At 42.6% G+C, this 27,832-nt stretch overlaps 1 protein-coding gene across 4 annotated transcripts in view; it reads right to left on the bottom strand.

The window, feature by feature from the left end:
• chchd6a (coiled-coil-helix-coiled-coil-helix domain containing 6a) overlaps nucleotides 1-27,832 on the bottom strand; it is a 98,105-nt gene that overhangs the window by 59,336 nt on the left and 10,937 nt on the right. For 2 of the 4 annotated variants that reach the window (XM_066671125.1, XM_066671126.1), the window contains exons 5-6: nucleotides 13,942-13,965; nucleotides 11,685-11,768 (exon numbers count right to left, since the gene is read on the bottom strand). The exons of 1 other annotated variant lie outside the window; for it this stretch is intronic. In XM_066671125.1, coding sequence (XP_066527222.1) covers nucleotides 11,685-11,768; nucleotides 13,942-13,965 — 108 coding nt within the window. The remainder of the gene's footprint in view (nucleotides 1-11,684; nucleotides 11,769-13,941; nucleotides 13,966-27,832) is intronic. One more of the 4 variants, XM_066671127.1, reaches the window with a different exon arrangement.

The following is a 27,832-nucleotide window of genomic DNA, read 5'->3' on the forward strand; positions in this document are numbered from 1 at the left end:
AACTACCCTCCTATAATTGTGCCCTATAACAATCCCTATAGTGGACAATAAAGGTAACAGTGAATAGGGAGTCATTTCTGACACAGGGTTGGCTCAGCATAGTTCCGCTAACTGAGCTATCGCATGAAAGCAAAAGAAATATTCTTGGCCCTATCTGGGGGGGAATGGATGAGGTTATTCAATTATTGATTGATTAATGGCTTGAAATTTTAATGTTTAATGGTGAGCTATTAAAGCTGGCCTGTCTGGTCCAATCCCACAGATGAGTTACTTTGGCACAAACTGCTGAAAAAGTCCATGCCGAATCTGACTGAAAGTAGTTAGAACACACAGTATGTTGTGTATGTGGTTGTGTATGGGGCTGCACGCCCATGTTAACCCCCTCTGTCCCTACGGCTACGTTCACATAGGGCTGGACGATATGGCTGTAAAACATTACTACACTGCTTCTTACTAACAGGACTTTAGCTATGACTCGGTATGCAAAAGTGCATTATATGTCAGATAATAAAACCATTAATATTCTATATAATCTTCACATTCCTCTAGCATTTAGAGCACTGTCTGGGTTTAGTAGTATTCCTTTATAATCTGTGAAGTGCACAATGTAGGGAGTACAGGAGTATATGTCCTTTATTTCGGACAGATCCAATATTTACCACAATTAAGACGCTACTCAGTTTCGCATTGGATTGTGTGACAAGTGTCTATCATTGCCATTCTCATACTCCACTGGTTTCAATGGTGCACTGTGGATTTATTTATTTATTTATTTTTTTAGCATACACTTTAAAATTTGTTTTAAAACACGGTGGTGCAGCAGGTAGTGTCCCAGTCACACAGCTCCAGGGGCCTAGAGGTTGTGGGTTCAATTCCTGCTCCGGGTGACTGTCTGTGAGGAGTGTGGTGTGTTCTCCCTGTGTCTGCGTGGGTTTCCTCCGGGTGACTGTCTGTGAGGAGTGTGGTGTGTTCTCTCTGTGTCTGTGTGGGTTTCCTCCAGGTGACTGTCTGTGAGGAGTGTGGTGTGTTCTCCCTGTGTCTGTGTGGGTTTCCTCCGGGTGACTGTCTGTGAGGAGTGTGGTGTGTTCTCCCTGTGTCTGTGTGGGTTTCCTCCGGGTGACTGTCTGTGAGGAGTGTGGTGTGTTCTCCCTGTGTCTGCGTGGGTTTCCTCCGGGTGCTCCGGTTTCCTCCCACGGTCCAAAAACACACGTTGGTAGGTGGATTGGTGACACAAAAGTGTCTGTAGGTGTGAGTGTGTGTGTGTGTGTGTGTCGCCCTGTGAAGGACTGGTGCCCCCTCCAGGGTGTATTCCCGCCTTGCGCCCAATGATTCCAAGTAGGCTCTGGACCCACCGCGACCCTGAACTGGATAAGGGTTACAGACAATGAATAAATGAATTTTAAAATTTAAAAAAACAATCACTGCGCAACTCGTGTGATATCTACTCGTGTACTTATTAAAAGGCAACTGGGTTACATTTATATTATGTCCAGTGTATAGTGGTGTGTAAAAATGTTGATATACAGCAAATTAAAGCTGAGGAAATAAACTGCAACTACTCTGATGTACCTAACTTTATCCATTTCCATACTGAACTGCAATTCTGTAAAAAACAAACAGATTTTTTCAGCATGGCCAACCTCTCTGCTAACTAGCCTTGCCGCTAATAAGTCAACAAGATATTACAGCCTTGTAGGCCCTGACACGAGCACGCATTTGGCCTGCCATAGAGGAAAAATTAATAATCCTCCTGGAAAAAAATACAATTAAAATGCAATTCGTTTCCCCCTAAAGCTTTGAAGTTAATGAATTTGAGATTTGCGGGAGTCATCAGGCGAGCCCCAGGCCAGCGAGGGCTCTCTGTCCAGGTGAAGTCTGCCTGAGCTGGTTAGGAGATTTCCAGAAAGAGGGCCCCTACCAACATGGTGTCAGCTTTGCTGTCAGGATTTCAGGAGGATTATTATCTCGTACCCACGCTCAAGTGCTTCAAAGTGCTTCGCAACTAGTGACAAGGGAGAGAGCAGGAGGGAGGGTTAAAACGGAGGAAAAGGAGGGAGGGGTGAATCTTGTCTTGAGAGTGTGGAAGCAGAAGAAAGGGGGATGCAGACATGAGTCGGGGAGCCAGCGGAAAGCTTTAGAGGGATTAGAGTGTGGCAGAGCTAATTCAGAACGGTGACGGCGGGGATGCGGCTGTTTACAACTGGTACTTTTTTTCGCAGCGCTAACTCGCAGTCTTTGGGAGAATTTAACCGAGTGAGCCGATTATGTGCAACACTTTCAAAAAACAAAAAGCCACGCCCGGTGCGATAAAAGCAGGTTCTCGGTGACGGCTCTGAAAGTGCTCTTGCGAAGGCCCCTGCTACCTGCACACCTGAGATAGACGCTTCAGCCGCGCCTGCCAACGATGCTAACGCTAGTCGTACGAGGAGCCATTCCTAAGAAGTCTGTCATAGCCGTCCTCCTTTCTGGGAAGTGACAACGCTCTAAAGAGACATGCCAAGCGGCCGCATTATCCTCTCCCATGGTCCGACTGTCACCGCAAAAGCAAAGCCTGACTGCAAACACTCTGTGTGCCTTTTATTGCCAGCCTCTGATCCCTTTAGCAAATGGCAATTTCTTGTAATGAGGTAAATATAAATAGTGAAGCATCTGACACACTGAGCTGAGCCCATTTGCTATCAGAAATCAAAGAGCTGGTCCACGGTTGCAGTGCAGGGGGGTGGGGAGGGGGGGGGTGCTCTCCCAAAGTGGAATGTTTATTTATGATGATCACACAATAATTAGCACCGGGTCGCTGTTAATCCTCACAGCCTGCGCCTGCCCTGAGCCAATACAGACGACTGACACAGTGAGGACCACCCCCTCATGCCCCAGAGCCATCTTTGATGTATAAATTTGATTTCACTAATTCAACTCGTCTTGTAAAAGGCACAATTAAAAGATCTAAAGCCAAAAAGAATGAAAATTATTAAAACCAATCACTTAAATAGTTTATAAGTCAGGTTTGTTTTTTTGTGATTACACTTCAGTAAATAATGGTTTATACCAAATGCCACTGGGTGGTTCCCAGTGACTTTACATTGTTACAATATTATGATTTTATTTTTAAAATGTCATATTTTATCATCTCTCTCTTATAGTTTTTTTTTATTATTATTATTATTATTATTATTATTATTATTATTATTTAGGCGGCACGGTGGCGCAGCAGGTAGGTGTCGCAGTCACAGCTCCGGGGACCTGGAGGTTGTGGGTTCGATTCCCGCTCCGGGTGACTGTCTGTGAGGAGTGTGGTGTGTTCTCCCTGTGTCTGCGTGGGTTTCCTCCGGGTGACTGTCTGTGAGGAGTGTGGTGTGTTCTCCCTGTGTCTGCGTGGGTTTCCTCCGGGTGACTGTCTGTGAGGAGTGTGGTGTGTTCTCCCTGTGTCTGCGTGGGTTTCCTCCGGGTGACTGTCTGTGAGGAGTGTGGTGTGTTCTCCCTGTGTCTGCGTGGGTTTCCTCCGGGTGACTGTCTGTGAGGAGTGTGGTGTGTTCTCCCTGTGTCTGCGTGGGTTTCCTCCGGGTGACTGTCTGTGAGGAGTGTGGTGTGTTCTCCCTGTGTCTGTGTAGGTTTCCTCCGGGTGACTGTCTGTGAGGAGTGTGGTGTGTTCTCCCTGTGTCTGCGTGGGTTTCCTCCGGGTGACTGTCTGTGAGGAGTGTGGTGTGTTCTCCCTGTGTCTGCGTGGGTTTCCTCCGGGTGACTGTCTGTGAGGAGTGTGGTGTGTTCTCCCTGTGTCTGCGTGGGTTTCCTCTGCGTGCTCTGGTTTCTTCCCACAGTCCAAAAACACACGTTGTTCGGTGGATTGGCGACTCAAAAGTGTCCGTAGGTGTGAGTGTGTGAGTGAATGTGTGAGTGTGTGTGTTGCCCTGTGAAGGACTGGCGCCCCCTCCAGGGTGTATTCCCGCCTTGCACCCAATGATTCCAGGTAGGCTCTGGACCCACCGCGACCCTGAACTGGATAAGGGTTACAGATAATGGATGAATGAATGAATTGTTATTTAGCAGCTGAAATATGTTCTCTTACCAGAAAAAGACTGGAAAGATTTAAGACTAAGAACTAAACCGAAATTGTGTTTTGACACTTTTTGCATGAAGCAAATTCAAACACAAAAGAAATGTGCGTGAGTCTGCGTTTTAATGAACTGTAAATTTGCTGCAAGACGACATTGTTATCACATGGTTTAGAATGAGCCTCTCGTCAAAAAGCCACAAGCGTTGCATATCAGCCCAGAAAAGCCAGCACGATGGCCACTCTGCTGTTAATATTTCCCTTTGCAATCCTTTGCTTCTGTGCCATTATGGACCACGCCGACAAACATTCAGTGAATTCAGTGGGTCCAAAATGAATAAACAAAAAAAGCAATTCTTCAACCCAGTGAGTAAGCAACCCTCTTAGTACAGCTCAAATGAACAATAGGAATAAACTGAAATGGGAGAATCAAACAGAGAAGTGTTATCCCTCTAAGACTGATAAGGAAGCTTGGAAACTCTTGTGTTGCGGGTGAAAGGACGGTTTGGTGAGAGTACAAATATTTGCTGTCTCAAAAAGAGATTTTTTACGGTCAGAGGACATTTTCCATTGAAACCAATGATTATGAGCTAATTGTACACATGTAAATTCTTTAAATGATCATTTCTGCATGAACAGCACATAAAACAAGACTCTTTTAGTCATAGTATAGTACTTGACAAGATTTTTAGACACCTGAGGAAATGAGATTTAAAAAGCTATTTATCTGAAAAGTAAGAGTTCATTTGCTCTAAAAAAACAAAAAACAAATAACCTATAAAAAAAAAACGAACCCCTTCCTGTTCCAACACGACTGTGCACCTGTGCACAAAGCAAGGTCCATAAAGACATGGATGAGTGAGTGTGATGTGGAAGAACCTGACCTCCTCCAGATAGAACACCTTTGGGATGAATTAGAGCAGAGACTGTGAGCCAGGCCTCGTCTATCATCGGTGTCTGACCTCACTAACGCGCTTCTGAAATCTGAAAATTCCCATAAACACACTCCTCAACCTTGTGGTAGAAAGCCTTCCCTGAAGAGTTGAAGCCATTTTAGCTGTAAAGGGTGGGATATCATCATATTAAACCCTATGGATTAAGAATGGGATGTCATTAAATTTGATATGCGTGCAAAGGCAGACAAGCGAATACTTTTGGCAATATTATGCAGACATAGAGCATTTCTAAGGGTATACAAACTTTTCCGCAGCACTGTGGGAGGTTTCATGGCTAAATTGGAGCAGCCTGGTGGCCAATCTTCATTAACTGCACATTGCACCAGTAAGAGCAGGGTGTGAAGGGTTAATTAGCAGAGGGTAAGAGCAGAGTTTTGACCAAAATATTGCAATGCACACAATATTATGGGTGAGATACCAGAGTTCAGAGAGGACACATTGTTGGTGCACGTCTTGCTGGCGCATCTGTGACCAAGACAGGGAGTCTTTGTGATGTATCAAGAGCCACGGTATCCAGGGTAACATCAGCGTACCACCAAGAAGAACCAAACACATCCAACAGGATTCACTGTGGACGCAGGAGGACGCTGTCTGAGAGGGATGTTCGGGTGTTGACCCGGATTGTATCTAAAAAAACAAAACCACGGCTGCCCAAATCACGGCAGAATTAAAAGTGCACCTCAACTCTCCTGTTTCCACTAGAACTGTCCGTCGGGAGCTCCACAGGGTCAATACACACGCCCGGGCTGCTGTAGCCACACCTTTGGTCACTCACGCCAATGTCAAACGTCGGTTTCAATGGTGCAAGGAGCGCAAATCTTGGGCTGTGGACAATGTGAAACATGTATTGTTCTCTGATGAGTCCACCTTTACTGATTTCCCTACATCCGGGAGAGTTACGGTGTGGAGAAGCCCCAGAGAAGCGTACCACCAGACTGTTGCATGCCCAGAGTGAAGCATGGGGGTGGATCAGTGATGGTTTGGGCTGCCATATCATGGCATTCCCTTGGCCCAATACTTGTGCTAGATGGGCGCGTCACTGCCAAGGTCTACCGAAACATTCTGGAGGACCATGTGCATCCAATGGTTCAAACATTGTGTCCTGAAGGCGGTGCCGTGTATCAGGACGACAATGCACCAATACACACAGCGAGACTGGTGAAAGATTGGTTTGATGAACATGAAAGTGAAGTTGAACATCTCCCATGGCCTGCACAGTCACCAGATCTAAATATTATTGAGCCACTTTGTGGTGTTTTGGAGGAGCGAGTCAGGAAACGTTTTCCTCCACCAGCATCACGTAGAGACCTGGCCACTATCCTGCAAGAAGAATGGCTTCAGATCCCTCTGACCACTGTGCAGGACTTGTGTATGTCATTCCCAAGACGAACTGACGCTGTATCGGCCGCAAAAGGAGGCCCTACACCACACTAATAAATTATTGTGGTCTAAAACCAGGTGTTTCACTTTCATTGTCCAACCCCTATATATATATACCAGTAAGATGTAATATATTCTGAAGGTTATTCCGTGACCAAGGTGCAAAATACGAGAAAGCTGTTCTACCCGATTCTGAATTCATTTATAAAGTAACCTTTTAGAAGAGTGAGAATCATAGCTGCTATTGATATCTAAGAAAATGTACACAGATAGGAAGGGAGTTCACCAAGCAAGGCTTTGTAAATAAAATTATACCAGTGCTGCAGTCTCCTAAGGCTTAAAGAAGGCCAGGCAACTAAACCGTAAAGTAAACAGTGATGTGGATGAGACAAGAAGTTAGTTATATAACGTAAAGAACTGTGATTTACAGAGCACTGAGGAATTAGCATGCATGTTAATAACATCCCCATACTCAAGAACAGGGTTTGTCAAAGGCTGAAGAACGGGTTGCAAATATTAATAATTAAATAATTATATTTTAACATATAAACCCAAAATGAACATGTACACAAGCGCCCCCTAGTGCAAGCTTTACGCTACGGTGCAACCCAAACTGTGTAGTTATCCCAGCTACTGTTCTAACTACTGTTCATATTCAGTAAGTGTGAGTTTCGTTTCCTATTTTTACCACAACTCTTGTTTTCGAGTGTCATTCTTGGATTGGGGTTACACAGCGCAGTGTTTAAAATGTTCCCTTATGAGAAGGGACAACCCTTAAAGACCCTGATACGTCATCAGAACACAAATAAGAGCTGTGCTTCAATCCCAAGCTCTGCACCCTTATTTTTTGGTGCCTTATTTTTTTAAGGTAAATTTAAGGAATCATACGCCGTCAGAAGTGAATATTATGAAACTGAATTCAGTTTTGTATTCCGCAGCTTTTTCCCCCCTAACCTTTCAGTTCCACCTTAAATTTTGCCATAACGTCAGGTGCTAGATTATAATTGATTCAGCATTTAAGGTGGAACAGGAAATTAACCAGCTACCTGCTGAGACATCTGTGTACTACTAGTGATGTTTTCTGCTTTTTATGAAGAAAAGAGTTCTTCATAAAACATAACACAATACATAACATTATTTGTTTTTAATAACACATTAAAAACAAATTAAACAAAGATAATAATAGCGCCCCCTATAGGGTGTATTCCCACCTTGGACCCAATGATTCCAGGTAGGCTCTGGACCCACCGCGATCCTGAACTGGATAAGGGTTACAGATAATGAATGAATGAATAATATAATAGTTATCATAGGTTTTTAAGTTTAAACAAGATTAAACAAGATGGCGTTCACCTTAATTCTGAATATTGTTAATAGTGGTGTGGAGAAAAAAAAAAAGGCAGACATCAGTCATATTTAATTTTAAAATATAGTAGACATTCAGAGATTTATGGTCTGGGTCGCAATATGTGGGTGAAATGTGGGTTGCTTGAAATGAAAAGTAAAAAAAAAACCCTGATCGTCCTTTGCTGCTACTGTTGTCTAAGTTTCCCCAATCTCTTAACATTTTTCATTAAAGGTCTTATTCTTACAGGTCCAAAAGCTGACTTTTTTGTTAAACCCTTTGTCACTTGAAGCTGTCTATGTCACACATTTGCTAATTAAGACTGATTTTACTTATAGTTGTGGTCTCATTTGATTTGGGGTTAAACTACACGACTTTTAGCCCGAATTTCCAGTCGGCCCGAGTCAGTGCTAGTTGGCTCTCGTCTGCAGACTCTGGTGCAGTCGCAGTTGTCAGCTGGAGGGAAAGTCTCGTAGTGTGTGAGGGGCTCTGACTGTGATGTTTCAGACCAGTCACAGCATGTCGTTTTCAAATTTTTTGACCCAATTTCGGACGTGGTCATGCAGTGTAAACTTTACCAACTCAAGTCCGAAATGAGTCCCGTCAACAGCCAATGAGAACAGAGCACAGAAAGTAAACACGGGCGCGTGCAGTGGAGCTCTCCAGTGGGGGACGGATTACACAGAGCTAGATGCACATGTCCCCAAATAACCAGTATTACCTGCTACAGAACACTTCATTCTAATTTTCCATTCCACTTTCAATAAAGCAAGACTGTGGTGCGCGCTACTGCTACCGCTAATGTTTCTAAACAATTTAAGGTGGAGTAGCCTCAAGTATGTGCTATTCTACTCATCCCCAGCTCCTCTGCAGTATGTAGAATTTACATTGACCGTTTTTGACCATATTTTTACTTTTTTATTTAATTTTTTGGATCTACAGAAATAGCATTGCAAACTATAACTGCAGTGAATGGTTGTACATTGTTATTTATCTGAGTCTCCTATGGAACAGGAGCAGCGTGTCTGGTTCTGAGTTTGGGGTCGTGAAGTGTGTTATCCTCAGTCGTGTAGGGTGTGCCGTACAAATCGCCACAGAGCAGTTGTGTAGCGTGAGATACCCAGTCTGTTTATAATCTGCTCTGGCTTTAAAAGTCATGTAGTGTCTCCCAAGCTTTAGATATCATTACAAACCCTTCCTCGGTACATCACCTGATCAATAATCTACCCATTTACACAGCGTTTAATAGTTGATTTGAAAGATCTAGTCCATTAAGGGGCCTGTTACGATGTTACTCAGTCAAATAAAGGTCCTCTATAATTACACAAAAGACCAATACGAAATGGTTGTTGAAGCATGGCACGCCGAGCAAAAAAAAAAAGTTGAGAAGAATAATCAAAATAAAGCCCAAATACTGTCTTCCTTCTGGTAGAGCCACTGTAATATGGTGGCTCTGTATACAACAGCATGCCAAGAGGACGTGGGTAAAAAGAAAATCTCGCCATTTGCCTGCTGCATACCGACGATAAGACCTCAGAGAGAGCGAGGGGAAAAAAAAGAGGGAAGGATAGAGAGAACGAATGATGGGCAAATGGTGGGGTGGGTGGTGGGGGGAGTGACTGAAAATCGCAAATCTTAGAGAACGACGCCAACTTCATTTGCCAATAGCTGAATGGCTCTGAGGCTTTGCCTAAAGTACTTTCTGCACCATTGCACCTCACAGTGCAGAGCAAGCCCTTTCCATTTAATGTAACTTTATTCATTTTTTTTTAAACACCAATGGGGTCAGTCAACGCATGAAACTGGCGAACAGCGGAACATGGCCCTGCAGCCCATCTGATGAAGCAAATGCACTTCAGATTTCCTCTTCAGGAGCATAATGGCTATAATGATTTTTGTCCAGTCATTAGCAAGGGACAGATGGTTGAAGGTAGGGCTTGGGAAATGACTTTGGCACACATCCCATGTGTGCATCACAGATCGTTGGAAAGAGAACAAAAGTAAATAGGTTTAACTTTACCTACAGTGAGCTCTGGTTAGAATTACTAAGTTAAAATAACTCATTGTGATGTTAATTCATGATATTTCCAGGTCCATTCACTAGGATAATGTCACTCGCGTTGAGCTTTATGCAATAACTACCTAATAGTCAATTAAACAATTTAGCTGTGAAAATATATCGTTAATAGCTAAGTAAATGATTCTGGAGAACTGCTGTTCCCCTCCCCCTGTTGTTTGTATTCATTCAGAAGCTCTGCATCTTTTAAGGTTAGTGATATGTTTGAGCAAGGAACCAACTGTAGCTTGATCGCGTTTGAAGTCTTTAATTTGTTTAAATTATTTTTAACTTGAGTTGTTTAGTTTTGTAGAACATTTGGTCAGTGTTTACTTTCATGCAGTTAAAGTCCTTCCAAATTTTAAAGTCAGTACCTCCTTAAGTAATATCCATCCATCCATTATCTGGGTCGTGGTGGGTCCAGAGCCTACCTGGAATCATTGGGCACCCAGGAGGGGGCGCCAGTCCTTCACAGGGCAACACACACTCACACATTCACTCACACACTCACACCTACGGACACTTTTGAGTCGCCAATCCACCGAACAACGTGTGTTTTTGGACTGTGGGAGGAAACCAGAGCACGCAGAGGAAACCCACGCAGACACAGGGAGAACACACCACACTCCTCACAGACAGTCACCCGGAGGAAACCCACGCAGACACAGAGAGAACACACCACACTCCTCACAGACAGTCACCCGGAGGAAACCCACGCAGACACAGGGAGAACACACCACACTCCTCACAGACAGTCACCCGGAGGAAACCCACGCAGACACAGAGAGAACACACCACACTCCTCACAGACAGTCACCCGGAGGAAACCCACGCAGACACAGGGAGAACACACCACACTCCTCACAGACAGTCACCCGGAGGAAACCCACACAGACAGAGAGAACACACCACACTCCTCACAGATAGTCACCCGGAGGAAACCCACGCAGACACAGAGAGAACACACCACACTCCTCACATAGGAATCGAACCCACAACCTCCAGGTCCCTGGAGCTGTGACAGAGACACTACCTGCTGCGCCACCATGCCGTCCCCTTAGGTAATGTGTAACAGCAAAATATAAGTCAATATTACCAACCTATGGAGCAGGAATAGCGTAAGATCCTCACCTCTTTTCACACCTCCAAACGCCTCCAGACGCAGTTTCTGAATCGTGATTATTCTTTAATCTTAGTTAACGTGGAGTCATGTCAAAGTCAGTTATAATAATTCCTTTAAAGCAGCTCTGAAACTGCACATACATTACTGTCTTTACTTATAGAGATATAGAGCTTTAATGTCCTTGAAGGCAATTTTCATTGGAGATAACACTGCTTCAGAAATTGGGCTTTTATTTCTGTGATTCACCGTTTCACGCAAAACTGAAGTTCACGGAAAGACTGCGCATGGACCTCGTAGCTCAGCGTCATCACTTTTATTTGTCTAAAATGTCAGGGACTGGTAGATAAAATTACATGTGATGTAAAAGCCAAGTATCCCTGGACGTTTTCCATCTAAAGAGTAGTAAAGGTAAAAAAAAATTGCTCTGGTGCTGGTGTAGTATTCGGGAATTTTTCCACTGAGCAGAAATCACGAAGAACAAACAGGTGGGTTCAAACTGTACGTGATCACAGCGTTTATCCAGTGAACGTGAACCTTATACGAGGATGCAGCCTTGTTTGTTTATTAAATATAATAATAACATTTGGGGGTTTGGTTTTGTTTCCCCCCTAAAATAAAGGAGTGACACTTTCTACTATTCACTATTTCTAAAGGGTTTCTGCAAACTTATTTATCTATTTATTCTGTATTATTATTAATTATTTATTGAGAAAGAGGGGAGTTGAATACGTGTGTGTGTGTTTGTGTGTGTGTGTGCACGCACAACGTTCACTAACCTTCTTCTCTAGCTGTGCAATCTGCTCCCTGTAGAATGCATCTAGCGCTTTTAGTTCAGCCTCCTTCTTCGCCAGCTGTTTGCCCTGCACAGAAAACACAGAGTAGAGAGTGAATGGAAAAGCTATCAAACACTGTCCATGTCACACTTTTAGAACTTTATTCATGTAAGAAAACAGGGACAGACGCGTAAAGTTATTTTTGAGCTGATGAGGATCTCCAATCATTTTTCAGATCTCGGATGAAGATTCCAAAGACAGTAACGATATTAGTAATCATCGTGTCTATAACAGAGGCGATTGCTCTAAGACTGCAAGGGAAGCTCAGCTTCCCCTAAAATGTCAAAAAATAAGTGATCAAATATATACTGTTGTGTGTACATGTCATTGAATAAATATGCACTACAACGCACTCAACTTTTGTTCAGAATCAGCTTCTTATCACTGGTAAAGACGCAGCTTTCCTCTCAATCATTCCGGCAGCTTCACAGTGCTTTAAACAGTGTCCACAGAGTCCAATAGCGAAGCAGCGAAGTGCAGCGAAACGAGACGAGTCATTGGATAAATGCTGGGCTTTGTCCCGCCCATCGGACGCTCAGCGTCTCTGGGGGTCTATGGGGCAGTGGGCTGGCCTCGGCTGGCCCGGACGCTCAGCTTCTGCATGATGATTGGATGATCTGTCTGAGGCTGAATCCCTTTTTGATTGACAGCGAAGTGAGCGAATCAGCGATCCTTTGGTGTAAAGAGCCGTGGGAGCGTTACATTTTCATTCTGTTCTGAGTTGAACCGGACTTTCTTAATCCTCTTAGCGGCATTTTCTTTGTTAAAAATGACTAGTGACAAATCGAGCTTCTATTTCTGGTGGTTTTTTGTAGCTGCTTGTGTTTGGAGACTGACTTCTATCACACTTTCTGACTTCTATCGCAGTTTCTGTCCAGCGGGTGCTGCTGAGCCCCTCCACCGTCACAAAGCACTCACAGGCGGACACACTTCACATGGGCCAAGGCCGTTTAAGCAGCCTAGCTCTGCTGGCCATTGAGAGGACACTAGTCAAGTCCCTGGAAAAGACGCCTTGTTGGTACGACAGGGTCACAGATCATTTTCTTAAAAAGGAACGGAGGGTAGAATTTACGTATAAATAAACCCACACATTTTATGATGTAGGTCGAAATTGAGCTTCCCCTCCTTGAAAGACCAGCATCCGCCACTGGTCTATAAGGCTATAAACTCTGTTATTTTCCTCGTCTATTTAACAACTAATTTTGCTGTAGTTTTTACTTAAGGTGGAACTGACTCTAAACTCTGCTACAAAACTAAACAGCCTACCCTTCCACCTTAAAAGACGCGGGGCTTCTGAATGCAAACCAACCAAGAGAACAGCAGTTCCCAAAATCGTACACGCTGCCTTTAAATGTGGCTCGCCTTTTTTTTTGACACCTCCAATGAGGATTTTATTTTTAGCACCAGAAAAAGTAAATGGACCATATGAAAGCAAACACAGCATGTGCTTCCACATCTGCGCAGACAGACAGTAATAGCAGTGATTTTCTCGTACGGTGTATCCCCACACTCACACTGATTTGGCATGTGCAGTAGGGAGTGCCCCTGGAACCACTGTAAACGAGGCAGGTTACCGCAAATACAGTATAGATTCACACGCCTGTGCTGACAGACACTCAGTGCACAGCCACAGTGGTAATTTCCATAATCGAGTACGAATGCTTCCACACACACAAATTAACTGAGGAACTCTGCATCTAAGCACAAAAGATACAAACGTTTGCCAAAGAATGGAACCATTCCACAGCCACATTACCGCTTAGACCCCTCCCACTCCGCCTTCCCTGCAATTAGCTGCGCGTTTTGCATATCTACGTATGAAAAAACATTAAAGTCAGCAGAAACATGCATTTACACACATGTGGGCATTCACACTGACCAGCAGAGCGGAGCGTGTAGTGTATCAGCCCGACAATAGAGCGCAACAAAGCCCGACGCGGAATTATAGGCCGCTGTAATCACCCCCTTCTTCTCGGCCTCCTATCTGCAGCATGCTGCGAATCTCCTCCATCAGCACGCACATCATATGCAATTTTCTAGCTGGGTAGCTCTGAAACCGCCACGGCGGACTGCAACACGGTTTGCATGCTCGCTATCAGGGCTTAATGCACTAAAACCAAAACACCGTGTTCAAAAGAAAACGTGATGAGACAGGGAGGAGAGAGAGAGAGAAAAACACACACAGAAAGGCCATGCTTACCCAAGCATCCAGTCCTGAGGCAGGCTGAAAGGGGCAAAAGGAGTGAGAGGGAATAAGAAAATAGAGCATTCTGTGAGTACACCATGTTAGAAGTTGACATTCACTTCCATATTCATTAATAAGGTTTAAAATACGATGATATTCATGTAACAGCAAATGATAAAAAAAAAAAAACACTTGTTGTACTGGGTACTCGCAGCGTAGAGGAGCTCAACTGTCCCCCTGCTTGGCAATCAGTCAGGGATACTAATGTACTTTTAGTAAAACGCCTGTTCAACACCGATTAGAAGCACCTGTTGCTCTGCATACTTTGTAATCCCAATTTGACAAACACACCGCTCTCAACTGTTGAAAAGTTTATAAATGTAACGCTATCCTGGAAGGTTCTACAGTTAACAGATGAGGTCATGATTAATTACACTGTCACACTGTGGTGGCACCTTAACAAGTACATATTCAGTACCTTTACCTGAGGAATATAACTATACCGTTTTCCATTATAACTGTAGATTTTTAAACTATGTTGATTTCATACGCTGAATTTTACACATTTGTAAAACACATTTACACATTTTCTTGATCAATAATGTACCTCTCCTTTTCAGACTGTATAAAAGGAACATCTACAAAGGCTTACAGTGTTATAGTGCACCATTATTGGGAACTGAACTTGTGAAATTTTGTATAGATTTTGGACACTGCGAAAACCGCATGTGAGGTTTTACCAAACACTAGTGTATTATGGGTATCAGCTATTCATTAGAGTACTTGCATCGTATGTATACTACTTATTACATTGCATTGTAGGATTATTTCTCACTGTAGGAAATTGCCCAAAATGGAGGGCATTCACAGAATTCATCATCTGCAGTTATATATATATCGTGAAAGTATTGGTATTGTTGGAGGAACCCTTTGGACATGGGCTCGGAATACTCTGGAAAATCATGGACACTTAACACAGTCTGCAGCTGCATCAAGAAATGCAACCTGAAACTGTATTATGCGGAGAGGAAACCATATATTCATTTTGCACTGAAATGCAGACGAGTTCTTTGGGCCCAAATTCATCTGATGAATTGGACCGAGTTGTTCTGTGGTCAAGCGAGTTCACGTTTCAGCTTGTTTTGGGAAAATTAATTATTAATTATTATGTGTCAAAGATGAACCATTACCAATGAAAACCAGCATCTGTGACGGCCTAAGGGTGCACTGATGATCTTCATGTATGTGAAGTTACTACTGATGTGGAGTCTTATATTGGTATTTTGGAGAGACATATGCTGCCATAAAGATGACACGTATTTTTCAGGCTTCATTCTGCAGGAGTTACAACAGCGCTGCTTCATAGACGTTATATCTCCTATCAGACAATGGTGACCACTATCTAGATTACGGCAAGAATGGGCAAAGATTGTATTTGCAAAATTACAAAAACAAATTGCAAAAAACACCTTTAATTCCCAAATTATTATGAAGTATAATTAAAAGATAAAGTGATGCAACCCAGTGGTAAGCACGGTCTGTCCCAGCATTTTTGAGTGTGCTGTAGACATCAACGTATACATTTGTTTATTAATTAATTAAAAACTACAATAACGTTTGCCTTTTCAAACACTGAAAATGTTTTCTTTGTCCGTTTATCAGGGACACAAAGGTTCAAGTGATTTAACAAATGACAGATTTCCCTTTTTTTAATGCATATATACTAACCATTTTGGAATTGGGTTTGTACTGCTATTTACTGTGCACTGAATATAAACCACACCAATAACATTATTTACAGTAATATAAAACACAAACCATTCTGCCATGGGCTGTTGTTCATCCCCCAAATAACATTCTAAACTAGGAACGTCCAGAAAAAGCAAATCGGTATTCTGCAGTGGTTTTCATTCCAACGGTGCAAATTGGGTGTCAATGAAATGAATAGGTGGTTTGGAATCATTTCTCATAATCAAGTTAACCGCGGAATGTTTCACACGGTTAATTAATAGGCTGGTGGAAGGTAATCGGGTCCCGGCTGAATCTTCTGTTTGACCAGGCCAAGCACTGCACAATGTGACAGCACACATGGAACTCATGTGATAAGGACCAGGGAAAGCTGGCTTAAATATGGGGAAAAAAAAAAAAAAAAAAAAACAGCAATTGGTTATTAAAGGAAACGCTGGTGGGTAGTTGACTTTGGACTTCTTGACCTTAATGTCACATCTGGAAATATGCTTTTAATTGTGTGCATAATTACTAGATCAAGGTTGTAATAAATCTTCAGCATTTCAATGACAGCAGACGCCAGTAAAAAAAAAAAGCTGTGACCCAAATAAAAGCACTTCAAAATTCAAACTTTTCCAAAAAGCAACACAGCACTAACATATTATGCACTACTTCAGTTGGCCCCACATGTACAGAAATGTATTTTGTGACAAGACTGCACCGGGTGGAGCAGTAGCCTAAGCAGATGAAAGAGGGGTGCTAGAGGGAAAAACTGGTCTCCCACCCTGGATCTGTAGGATGGCCCCATCTACCCTCATCCCTCTGAGCAGGATGCTAGCAAGCATGGGTGTCTGCATGCTGATGTCAGTGTCACTGCAGCGTTGAGAATGATCCACCTCCCGTATCATACCTGCTCTGTGTGGGTCCTGACCATTGAAGTGCAGGGTGAAATGGAGGTAAGAAATGATGCAGTAATTCTGTAATTGTAGAAATGCAAAGTGCTCCTGTACGGTCAGTAGAGTTGATAAAATGAAAAGTGAGCGTAGGTAAGTGTTCGTAATCTAGTGATTGTTCAGTGTATGTTGGTATTTACATATAAAATAATGACAATATAGAATTAAGTACAATAAAAATAAGCCATTAAAAAGAAGCTAAAGTGTCTCATTCTCTATGTAGTGAATTACATAAGTCACAGAACAACACTGTATGCATCCAGCTAGGACTACATTACAGACTCCCACATATGAATAAATATAAACAGTGTTGTATTGGAAATAAATAATGCACTATTAAGATGTAGATTCGGTGATTTGTTGACTTGGCATACTGCAAATGCCAGTTTCTGGGCGGCACGGTGGCGCAGCAGGTTAGTGTCGCAGTCACACAGCTCCAGGGACCCACAGTTGTGGGTTCGGTTCCCGCTCCGGGTGACTGTCTGTGAGGAGTGTGGCGTGTTCTCCCTGTGTCTGCGTGGGTTTCCTCCGGGTGACTGTCTGTGAGGAGTGTGGCGTGTTCTCCCTGTGTCTGCGTGGGTTTCCTCCGGGTGACTGTCTGTGTCACTTCCCACAGTCCAAAAACACACGTTTGTAGGTGGATTGGCGACTCGAAAATGTCCGTAGGTGTGAATGTGTGAGTGTGTGTGACGCCCTGTGAAGGACTGGCGCCCCCTCCAGGGTGTATTCCCGCCTTGCGCCCAATGATTCCAGGTAGGCTCTGGACACACTGCGACCCTGAACTGGATAAGGGGTTACAGATAATGAATGAATGAAATGCCAGTTTCTGAAGACAAATCTTGTGCTTATCTGGAAGCTCTGGTGGGTATTTTTACAAGTTTAAGGAATGACGGCTGTGTCTTTGGTTACTGGTAGTGTGTCTCTTCCAGTAACTGCTGCAGCTTAGCTTTACTATACATGGAAAAAGTAAGAAATCTAATAGTAAAGCTAAGCTGCAGCAGTTAATATTGCGTATATAACTATTGTAAATGTCTATGGAGGGAGATTATTTTAGGCCAAAGCTTCGACCATCTTTTAATAAAAATAAGGTTTTAAAAATATATTATAGAAAACTCCAAAAAAAAGCAGAGGGTGAAACAAGTCAGGATGTCTGTGCCCTGACAGTATGACACATGCACAAACATTTGCTTACAGTCTCTCTTTCATTCCTCCAGTCTCAAAACCGACACATGTGCATACACATACACACACACACACACACACACACACAAAATCCGGTCTCTTGACTACACAGCACTTGTCATTCTTTCTTTATTCTCCTTTAATTCTTAGTTGTGACAAAGCCAATCTGATGGGCGTGCTGTTCTCTGCTTGGGATCTGAAACAGGCAGATAATACACACAGAGCATGAATTACAATGATAAGTCTAGAAATGATCCCTGCTCTGCACTATGCATGCCATAAATAACATTTGGTGTGTGTGTGTGTGTGTGTGACAGAGAGAGAGAGAGAGACTATAACCAAGCACACTTACAGAATGGAAGGAGAGAAACTGTGACAGGTGGAAGGCAGATGAGAAGTGAGTGGAGGCTGGCTGGGCAGACAGAAGGGAAACTGACAGATCTGCAACTAAGTGGAGTATCGGGGTCCAATTAGCAGGTCGTCTTGATGTCCTAGAGGTTTATTGAATGGCAAATACAATGCGAACTGCACACTGATCACGTTCTAAACATGACAGCACTGTGATCTTCATGTGTAACCAGCTCATTTATTGGGAACGCTCAGTTTGCTACATCCTTCACCGGATGCGCTAAATTTACTTGATTCAAAGGTGTACATCATTTCTGGACGACAAATGAAAAAAAAAAAGTACTAACTGGCCATTTAGGAAAGCCATTTTGACCCCCACTGCTTTCAGAACAGCCTGAATTATTCACAGCGTGGACTTAACAAGGTGCTGGAAACATTCCTTATGAGATTCTCATCCGTGCTGACATGATTGCATCACATCATTGCTGTAGATTTTGCCTGTTGCACATTCATGCTGCAAATCTCACATTCTACCTCCAACCCAGAGGTGTTCTAGTGATGAGAGGAGGCCAATGAATTGCATTGCAGTTGTTTATGGAACCTGTCTGAAATGACGTGTGCTTTGTGACAGTGCGGTTTATCATGTTGTAATAACCTATTAAAAAGATGAGTAAGTACGTCATGTCAGGTCCTTACTCATTACTCAGACACACAACTCAAATAAACACGGAGTGACGTCTATAGAGTTTTATAGTTTCTTTCAACACTTTCAGTCCTTGTTTAGAAATTCAAATGTATTCATGCCACGTTTTTAAATAGAGCTCTGTTCGACTCTGGCAGTCGGTCGGGTGGAGCTCGGGCAATTCTCCCTACAGAGGGCACATCATAGATAATCAACATAGCTGTTCTGCACCCAGACAGTAATTAGACACATTGAGTGCGGAAACCCTTACTCTATGACCTACACTGTGCCCTATGTAGGGTGTAGGGGGACATTTGGGATTCGGTCTTGGCTTCGCTGCGGTGTCACTCACACTTTCAGACAAGGAGAACTGCTTTATTAAACTTTAAGTTAAAACAGAGGTATCATGTAGACAGGCAGTCGCCACTTTCAGGGGGATCAGATTATTTACCCTGTAATGAGACCAAAGTGTGTGTCTTGTGTTGTAGTCTCGTACCGGCTGAAACAAAACATGAGTGAAATAGGACAATTACTGAAGCTTGTATAAGGTCTGTACGTGAATATCTCACTCGGATTCGGTCACAAGAGCAGAGAAATATATTGGAGTCTATCATGCTAACTGTTTACTATTAGCCACTGTAATGTAAATGCTAACAAGGCTAACACTGTGTGATCCTTTACCCCCTCTGATGCTAAGAGGTGGTGGGTGTCTCTGCTTCTGAGTGCTGTGAGTCTCTCTCCAGCGCAGGGAGGAGAGTTTTGTATGAGATAAATCTATCCATCTTTCACATACATTTACATTAACGCTGCTTTCTGAAACATGTTAAAAACTCCAGCAACAATGCTGTGTCTGATCCACTTGTATCAGCACAACACACACTAACACACCACCTCATCAGTGTATTTGAAGCACTGAGAATGATCCAACACCCCAATCATACCTGCTCTGGTTGAGCCCAGAGTAGCAGTGATATTCTCCCTTTTACTGATCAATGAAGAAACACAATGATTTTGAAACTGTAATTTTAAGTAACAGTGTTGCTTTAAAGTTTTTTGTGTATTACATCATTGTAATTCTAAATTCAAACATTCTTTTGCTTATCTGTCATTTTATGGTAACTCATGTAGTATTAATAATGACAAAAAAATGATTAAGTCATAGTAAGCTACGTTCACAGTCGCTAACTTTTAAATCTTTAAATCTAAACAAAACACATGTATTTTTGGATATAATTTTATCCCAAAGAACAGAACAAATCAATGCACATGATTTTGCAGCACTTTTTCCTTGATAAAAAATTCCTTCTTTTTCAAAATCCTTAATTATTAGGTATTTTTACTGTTGGTTGAAGAAAACGACAATTGTCGTGTTTAACACTACACAAGTGCCATAACGTTACCATAAAATGGTGAAAGAGCGGGAGAATGATTAAGTTTTTAATGACAATTATGTTATACCAAAAACGGCTTTAAAACTTTCTTGTGTACATAATGCATTGCTTTAATATTTATAGCAATGTTGGTTTAAAAAGTGCGTCAAGGGATATCATTATATTCTTAGCAATGCAATCATGTAAATTCAAAACATTGCTCTGGCAGTGCACAGCCTATTACACTTATTTTCTCTTAAAGACTAAGCACCACTTAATGGACCTCCATGAATATTTCACAATGTTGTAGTGACTGACAGATATAAGTATGAATTAAAATGAAAACAGCAGCTTAATTTGCTTTAAAACTGACAATTTTATTAAATTGACGGAAAAACCCGAGCTCTCTACGGAAATTCTCGAACGCAACCGTGACGTCACTGGTGGACAACAGCTGAACAACGCCGCAGTAAAACACCGTTATGACTGACTGTTATGACAGTATCTAGCTAAATAACCAACATTATTCATGACAATAGCCTAGCAATAAGCTAAACTCAAATTTAGAGGTACAGTTATTCTTGTAAATGTGATGGAAGTCGAACTCGAATTCATCCGACACTATAAACCTCCGTAATGCAGCTACGTAGCCGAGTATAATCTGAGCCACCGAGTTTAGCGAGTCAAGCTAACGTTAACTAACACCAACTAAAACAGGCGAAGTGAGTGTCCTTACCCTGTTTACCTCCATGTTACAGAGGCTCTTGAACACCTTTCGTTGGTGTCCTTACATGCCCATATTGTTGGAAAAGCGCCAGTGAAATGAGCTACAGATAACGGAGTGAGCGGATGGTCCTTTCCAAAGTGCCCGTTTAAAGTGGACAAATTTAGTCCATTTTCTGGATATTTTGGGATCTTTGGGTCATTTGTTCACAGATGTCCCACTGTACATTGAATGATTGCAGCCAAAAACAACACACCTTTTCCTCATTTTGCATTAAATTAAGTGCAGCTTCTAGAGTTGTTGTCCACCGTCTACGTCACAGGCAAGACGCCTATTAGAGTTTCCCAACACCGTTGGGGGGGGACCAACGGTCTTTTAAACCTTATTCCTTGAATTAGTAAGAAATAACATGTTTTCTGATGATCAATAAACAAGTTAGGAACTCAAATTCCACTGTATTTATTTGTATGACACTTTCATATCGCTGGTGCTTAGCTTTTAAGAAACGTACACAGCCACTACTTGTAAATGCAGTTCTAGTGAGTACTGCGATAAACATCTCCTAGTCCCCTTCTTAGACACACAAACACACAAAAATACAGTGCATCTGTTGTGTCCTGCGGTGACTGTTTACACTCTGCCATCCCCTCTAGGCTGGATGTGCTGGGTTGCCATCTGATCCTGCATTGAGGCTCATTCCGATTCCCCGGCACTTATTTACTCCGACGCATTTATTTAACACATAGCTCCCAGCCATGCAATAAATTAGCACTTAATAATCAGACTGATTACCCACAGTACGCAGTGCCACTGCTGTTTGGAGGAGGACAATATGAGGCTGTGTGTGTGTGCCAAAATAAAATAATTATTTACTGCTTTCACTGCGTCTGTGTGTTTGTGAAGGCCATCGGGTCACCAGGACAGAGGGTGCTGAGGGAACAGGCGGGAACCAAGAGACCACTGACTTCTGGCTCTGTGACAAGGCCAGCTGATTTGCCTTCAAGCTACGTCCTGCTGGAATGGAACAACAGCATAACTCTTGCTGAAATTAACTTAGTTAGAGAGTTATTCTGGATCAAGTTTGATCGGCAGTTGGGAGCTTTGACCCAGGGTCATAGAGACTGGGGCCTGATATCAATATGTAAAAGGTATTTTTGTGTATTATATTATTTTAGCTAATGTTAATTCGTATAATTACTGTTTGATAAGGATTCAGGTAGTGTCACTGACACACAGCTCCAGATTTCTCTTTGGTGTGTTCTCTCTGTGTCTGTGTGGATATAGGCCCTCCATCCAGAAACACACCTTGGTAGGCGGACAGCCTACTCAAAAGTTTCCATAGGTATGAGTGTGAGAGGCTCTGTGATAGACTGACACCCTGTCCTGTGTGTTCCTGCCTAGTTTCCAGCGATTTGTCACAGCAGGAGTCCAGTGGCAGCATGCTTTATTCTCTATTTGACCACTCTATTTGATGCTTTGAATTGCACTTGGTGAGGTAAGGCTTGGATACCGCTGCTCGGACATGGAAACCCATTCCATGAAGCTCTCTACTCCCTGTTCTTGAGCTAATCTGAACGCCACAAAAAGTTTGGAGGTCGACTCTGTAGTGATCGACTCTGCAGAAAGTTGGCAACCTCAGCACACTGTGCCTCAGCATCCGCTGACCCTGCGCTGTCATTTTATGTGGCCTACCACTTTGTGGCCGAGCTGCTGTTGTTCCAAATGGCTTCCATTTTGTTATAATACCACTGACAGTTGACTGACTGTGGAATATTTTGTAGCAAGGAAGTTTCACCTCACGGGTACAGGCTGGAATTTACAGAGCTCGACACATGCAATCATAGTAGAAACCTAAAATATATACAGATCAATATTATAGTACCGCGGCCCTGAACTGGATAAGCGGTTACAGACTATGAATGAATGAATGAATATTATAGTACCATGTTTTGCAGCCCCTTAAAACAGGTCTCGCCAGTGTGTGTGTGTGAATTGAGCGTTCTGAGCAGTGTAGATTGTAAAGCGTCCTTGGGTGTCTAGAAAGGCGCTATATAAGTGTAACGATAATAATAATAATAATAATAATAAAAAAGGTAATGGACAAAAATACCATATTGGCTGAGCATTGTGTTGATGATTTGAAGGAGTGTGGTGTGTTCTCTCTGTGTCCGTGTGGGTTTCCTCCGGGTGACTGTCTGTGAGGAGTGTGGTGTGTTCTCCCTGTGTCTGCGTGGGTTTCCTCCGGGTGACTGTCTGTGAGGAGTGTGGTGTGTTCTCTCTGTGTCTGCGTGGGTTTCCTCCGGGTGACTGTCTGTGAGGAGTGTGGTGTGTTCTCTCTGTGTCTGCGTGGGTTTCCTCCAGGTGACTGTCTGTGAGGAGTGTGGTGTGTTCTCTCTGTGTCTGCGTGGGTTTCCTCCGGGTGACTGTCTGTGAGGAGTGTGGTGTGTTCTCTCTGTGTCTGCGTGGGTTTCCTCCGGGTGACTGTCTGTGAGGAGTGTGGTGTGTTCTCTCTGTGTCTGAGTGGGTTTCCTCCGGGTGACTGTCTGTGAGGAGTGTGGTGTGTTCTCTCTGTCTCTGCATGGGTTTCCTCCGGGTGACTGTCTGTGAGGAGTAAATTATAATTATTTATACTAATATACCATTAGAAATGCACCTAATGTTTTTTCAAACTAAAATGCCAGGTATATTTTCATGTTGTCGCTGCCCAATTAAAAACACATTATTTGCAATTCAATCGTTTTACATAATACTGTATATTACTATTTTCTATCTTATTACTATCCAACAGCGAGGATATATAAACTTTTTTGTTTTTAGTATTTTAGTAGTGTATATAGTTGAGGAGTGTAATGGAGCTGCTATGTGATAAATAGAATATCATACTGCATCATAAATTGATGCTCTGTTCACATCTCTATAAATATACCATGATGCACTGAACTCCCATAAAAAACAGAAACAGAATTGTTGTGAAGTCAAATATGCATCACCAAATGTATCCCTAGCCTCAACAATTTCATCACACGTTCCCAAATTAAGAAATACGTCATGAACCAAAAGCTAAGCTATTCAAAGCTAACTGAGCACACCTTTGGAATGCTCAAAAAAAAAGAAAAAAGAAAAGAACGAGAAGAAAAGAAAAGAAGCGATAAGCAAACACTCATAAGCACACAGACAACACAGCCCTAATCCTGTTCCTAATTCTCTCTTATCCTGGCCTTCCTCTCGCTCACAGCCGTTAGGACAGGAAGAGCGACGTTGAGAGCAGAGGATAAAAATCTCCTCGCTCCGTTCACTGAGGCCTCGCTGGAAATTACCTGAGCCCCTGGCCTGGTGTGGGCTCAGCGAGCACACTTCTCTTAATGGCTTTACATGCAGAGAGATGTCAAGCCTGAGATTACAATTACAGATAGAGCTCTATCAGAGTTCCTCTGTTCTCCCCGACTCTTTCTCTCCCTCTCCCTCTCTCTCTCTCTGCTGAGGCCCTGTGATAAAATACACAGCAAGGGAAGATGGGAAATAAATAAGCTATTTCAGGATGGATGTGTGATTGGATGGATGTAATTGAGGTGGAAAAAAAGAGGGGTTCGGATGCTGGTAGTGAATGCCATATGAATTTGCCATCGGAGGTGGTTTGAGCAAATATCAAAAGATCTGCATCATCAAGGGCGCTGCACAAAAACAAATAGGTGAGCGATAAAGACATCAAACAGATCTGAGCCATCCCTTCCACAAAAGAAATAATTTAAGCAAGTATGGACTGACTTTGCATCAGATACTGAATCAGTAGCTATGATTTTAGATTTGAGCTATCCGTGGGTTGTAGTCAGATGACTATTTTTTGGGTGCCTTACTGGGGACCGATTGTCTGGATTTAGAGCCCAGCACTAATGTAAACAGATGGGAAAGATGGATAGAGTTATCTCATACCCAGCTCCACTCCCTGCACTGGAGAGAGTCTCACAGCACTCGGAAGCACAGATGCCCACTGCCTGTTTGCATCAGAGGGGGTAAAGGATCCCACTGTGCAGCATAATGAGGAGAAAAAGACCATTATTTTCTGTTAGCCATATTAGCACTTTCATCATATGATCTAATGGAACACTGTTAGCATCAGACTCTAATGCATTTCACTGCTCCTCTGTCTGAATCTGAGTGAGTTATTCACACACAGATCATACACAAGATTCAGTAATTGTCTTATTTCACTCGTGTTATATTTTAGTGCGTAAGAGACTATAGACACAAGCAACATATTCCTATGTCTCAACGTTTTCCCCCTGTTTACAGGTGAATAATCTGATCCCGATGTCCCTGCATTTTAAGAGTGGAATAAGTTCTTGGAGGATAAGGTTTTATCGCAATTGTCTGCTTAAATCATTCCTTTGGTTTGGTATAAAGTTTAATAAAGTAGTTCTCTTGTCTAAATTGTGATCAGTGAGAGTTGTTTCCATGCTGCAGCAAAGCAGAGGCTGAATTCCAAATGTCTCCCTACACCCTCCGTAGGGCACAGTGTCTGCACTCAGGGAGCACGTTGTATGTCAAAAATGAAGGATGACGTTTCCCTGTCGAATTAGCATCTTACTACAGTCCGTATTATTAGTTTGATTATCTGTTATGTGCACTATGTAGCAAGTATAGCGCTACTTTGGGACACGGCCCGAACTCCTCCACTGACCGACCGACGAACAGAGCTCAGTTTACAAACGTGACACGGATAATTTGGTCAGGGATCCACACTTGTATTTCTTAACATCTAAATGAGGACTAAAAGTGTTGACAAAAACAATAATCCAATTACATTATCACAGGTTTTATTTGAGGTGTGTCTGAGTAATAAGTAGGTGCCCAACATGGCGGCTACTCTGTACTGTGACGACAGCCGCAACCCCGGCTTTATCGAAGAAGACAAGACCCATCACAAACGGTGTGTTTTCAATCAAGAAAGTTGCTCGAAGATATCTCTGTTCACACTAATGAGGATTTCTTTGGTACGCACTGCACGCATTTACACCAGCGAAAGGAGAGGGGAGAACATTCTCTATTTTCTCTCTCTGAGCTAATGAAGCACTTTACCATATGTTTCTGCAGAGCAAGTTGATATTCCACTCGTGCATGGAGAGAGAGTCCTGGTTCTCTCTAAACTCCCCAACTCTACTCTTGGGGATCCACTGTCTCTAAACTCTTCAGGCGTTGCTTGCTCTAAAACACCTAATACAACTAACTCGTCAGCTAATTATCTAGCCCTTCATTAGCTGGATGTGGTCGGCTGGGCAGGACATACTTAGATATGGTTCAAGAATAAAAAAAATAAGTTTTAAAAATTTGCTTTCATGGAATAGAATCAAAAACATAAATAAACTCAAGTGAAAGCTAGTTCAGAGGTTATTAGCATCAGTGTAGAATTAGTATTATGTTCTTTTTGGTTCAAGACATGAAACAGTTAGCGGTTTCACTGCAAACATCTGTTAAAAATTCCTGATGGGTAATGATACCATTTTAAATGCGAAAAACAAGGTTTGTCTTGCAAATAACAAAAAAATCCTAGCCAGAATTACTAATTACTAGTGGTGCAGCACTCTGTTCCACATTAAATGGCACTATAATTACACTGGAGTGCTTTTTTGCCCTCACCTTAAATTGAGAATACATTTCTGAGACACTTTCCACCTTAAACTGTGCTTGATACCATTCTGCAACCAACATTACCATTAAGTGCCGCCTTAAATTAAGGTTTATCACTTATGTTTATCACTGATCACCTATTAAACAAAACCTAATACAGTGATTCCTAATCTCACACGAATTTTACAGCTTCACAGGAGGCAAACAGGACAAAACAAGGCTGCAGTTTATTGTTCATTTAGGTCTATTTTTTTTACTTTATTTAAAGGAGTATACACAGTGCTGCTCTGTTGTGTTGTTCAATGTAAAACGTGGTGAAATTATTTGTTTGTATAAAAGTATATATAAACATATAAATAAGCACTTTTAAAATTTTCAGCACATTTTAAAAAAAACAGCACTGATAACCGTGATCGTTTTGGCTACGATAATCATGACATTAAACGTTCAGACTGCTTCATGCCTGTTTTAACAGTAACGCTTTTCATTCTGGCTCCAGTTCGGCCTGAACACTAGTAAATCATCGCTGTCCAAATAAAAACATGCTAATGTTTTAATGTTGTAGATGTTTAGTTTACTACATTGTTTGAACACCACAGCTGTCCTTCACACGGTGTGAAAATTTCAGAAGGTATAATATATCTGTAAAGTTACTATTTTGGAGATATGTTTTTTTTCCTTGGACAGCGACTAATTAAATAAAAAAAACTTAAAGAAACATCCATCCATCCATTATCCAATTCAGGGTCACGGTGGGTCCAGAGCCTACCTGGAATCATTGGGCGCAAGGCAGGAATATACCCTGGAGGGGGCGCCAGTCCTTCACAGGGCAACACAGACACACACACACACTCACACCTAGGGACACTTATTGAGTCGCCAATCCACCTACCAACGTGAGTTTTTGGACTGTGGGAGGAAACCCGAGCACCTGGAGGGGACCCACGCAGACACAGGGAGAACACATCACACTCCTCACAGACAGTCACCCGGAGGAAACCCACGCACACACAGGGAGAACACACCACACTCCTCACAGACAGTCACCCGGAGGAAACCCACGCAGACACAGGGAGAACACACCACACTCCTCACAGACAGTCACCCGGAGCGGGAATCAAACCCACAACCTCCAGGCCCCTGCAGATGTGTGACTGCGACACTAACCTGCTGCACCACCGTGCCGCCCTTAAAGAAACATCAATGAAATTAAGTTTACACAGTTCCATAAACCAAAGGCAACCCATGCCTATGACTAAAAGTTGAGAACCTAGCTCCACTCCAACTCCAACTT

Source organism: Hoplias malabaricus, chromosome 5 (genome assembly GCF_029633855.1).
Source record: "Hoplias malabaricus isolate fHopMal1 chromosome 5, fHopMal1.hap1, whole genome shotgun sequence".
NCBI classification, from domain to species: Eukaryota; Metazoa; Chordata; class Actinopteri; order Characiformes; family Erythrinidae; genus Hoplias; species Hoplias malabaricus.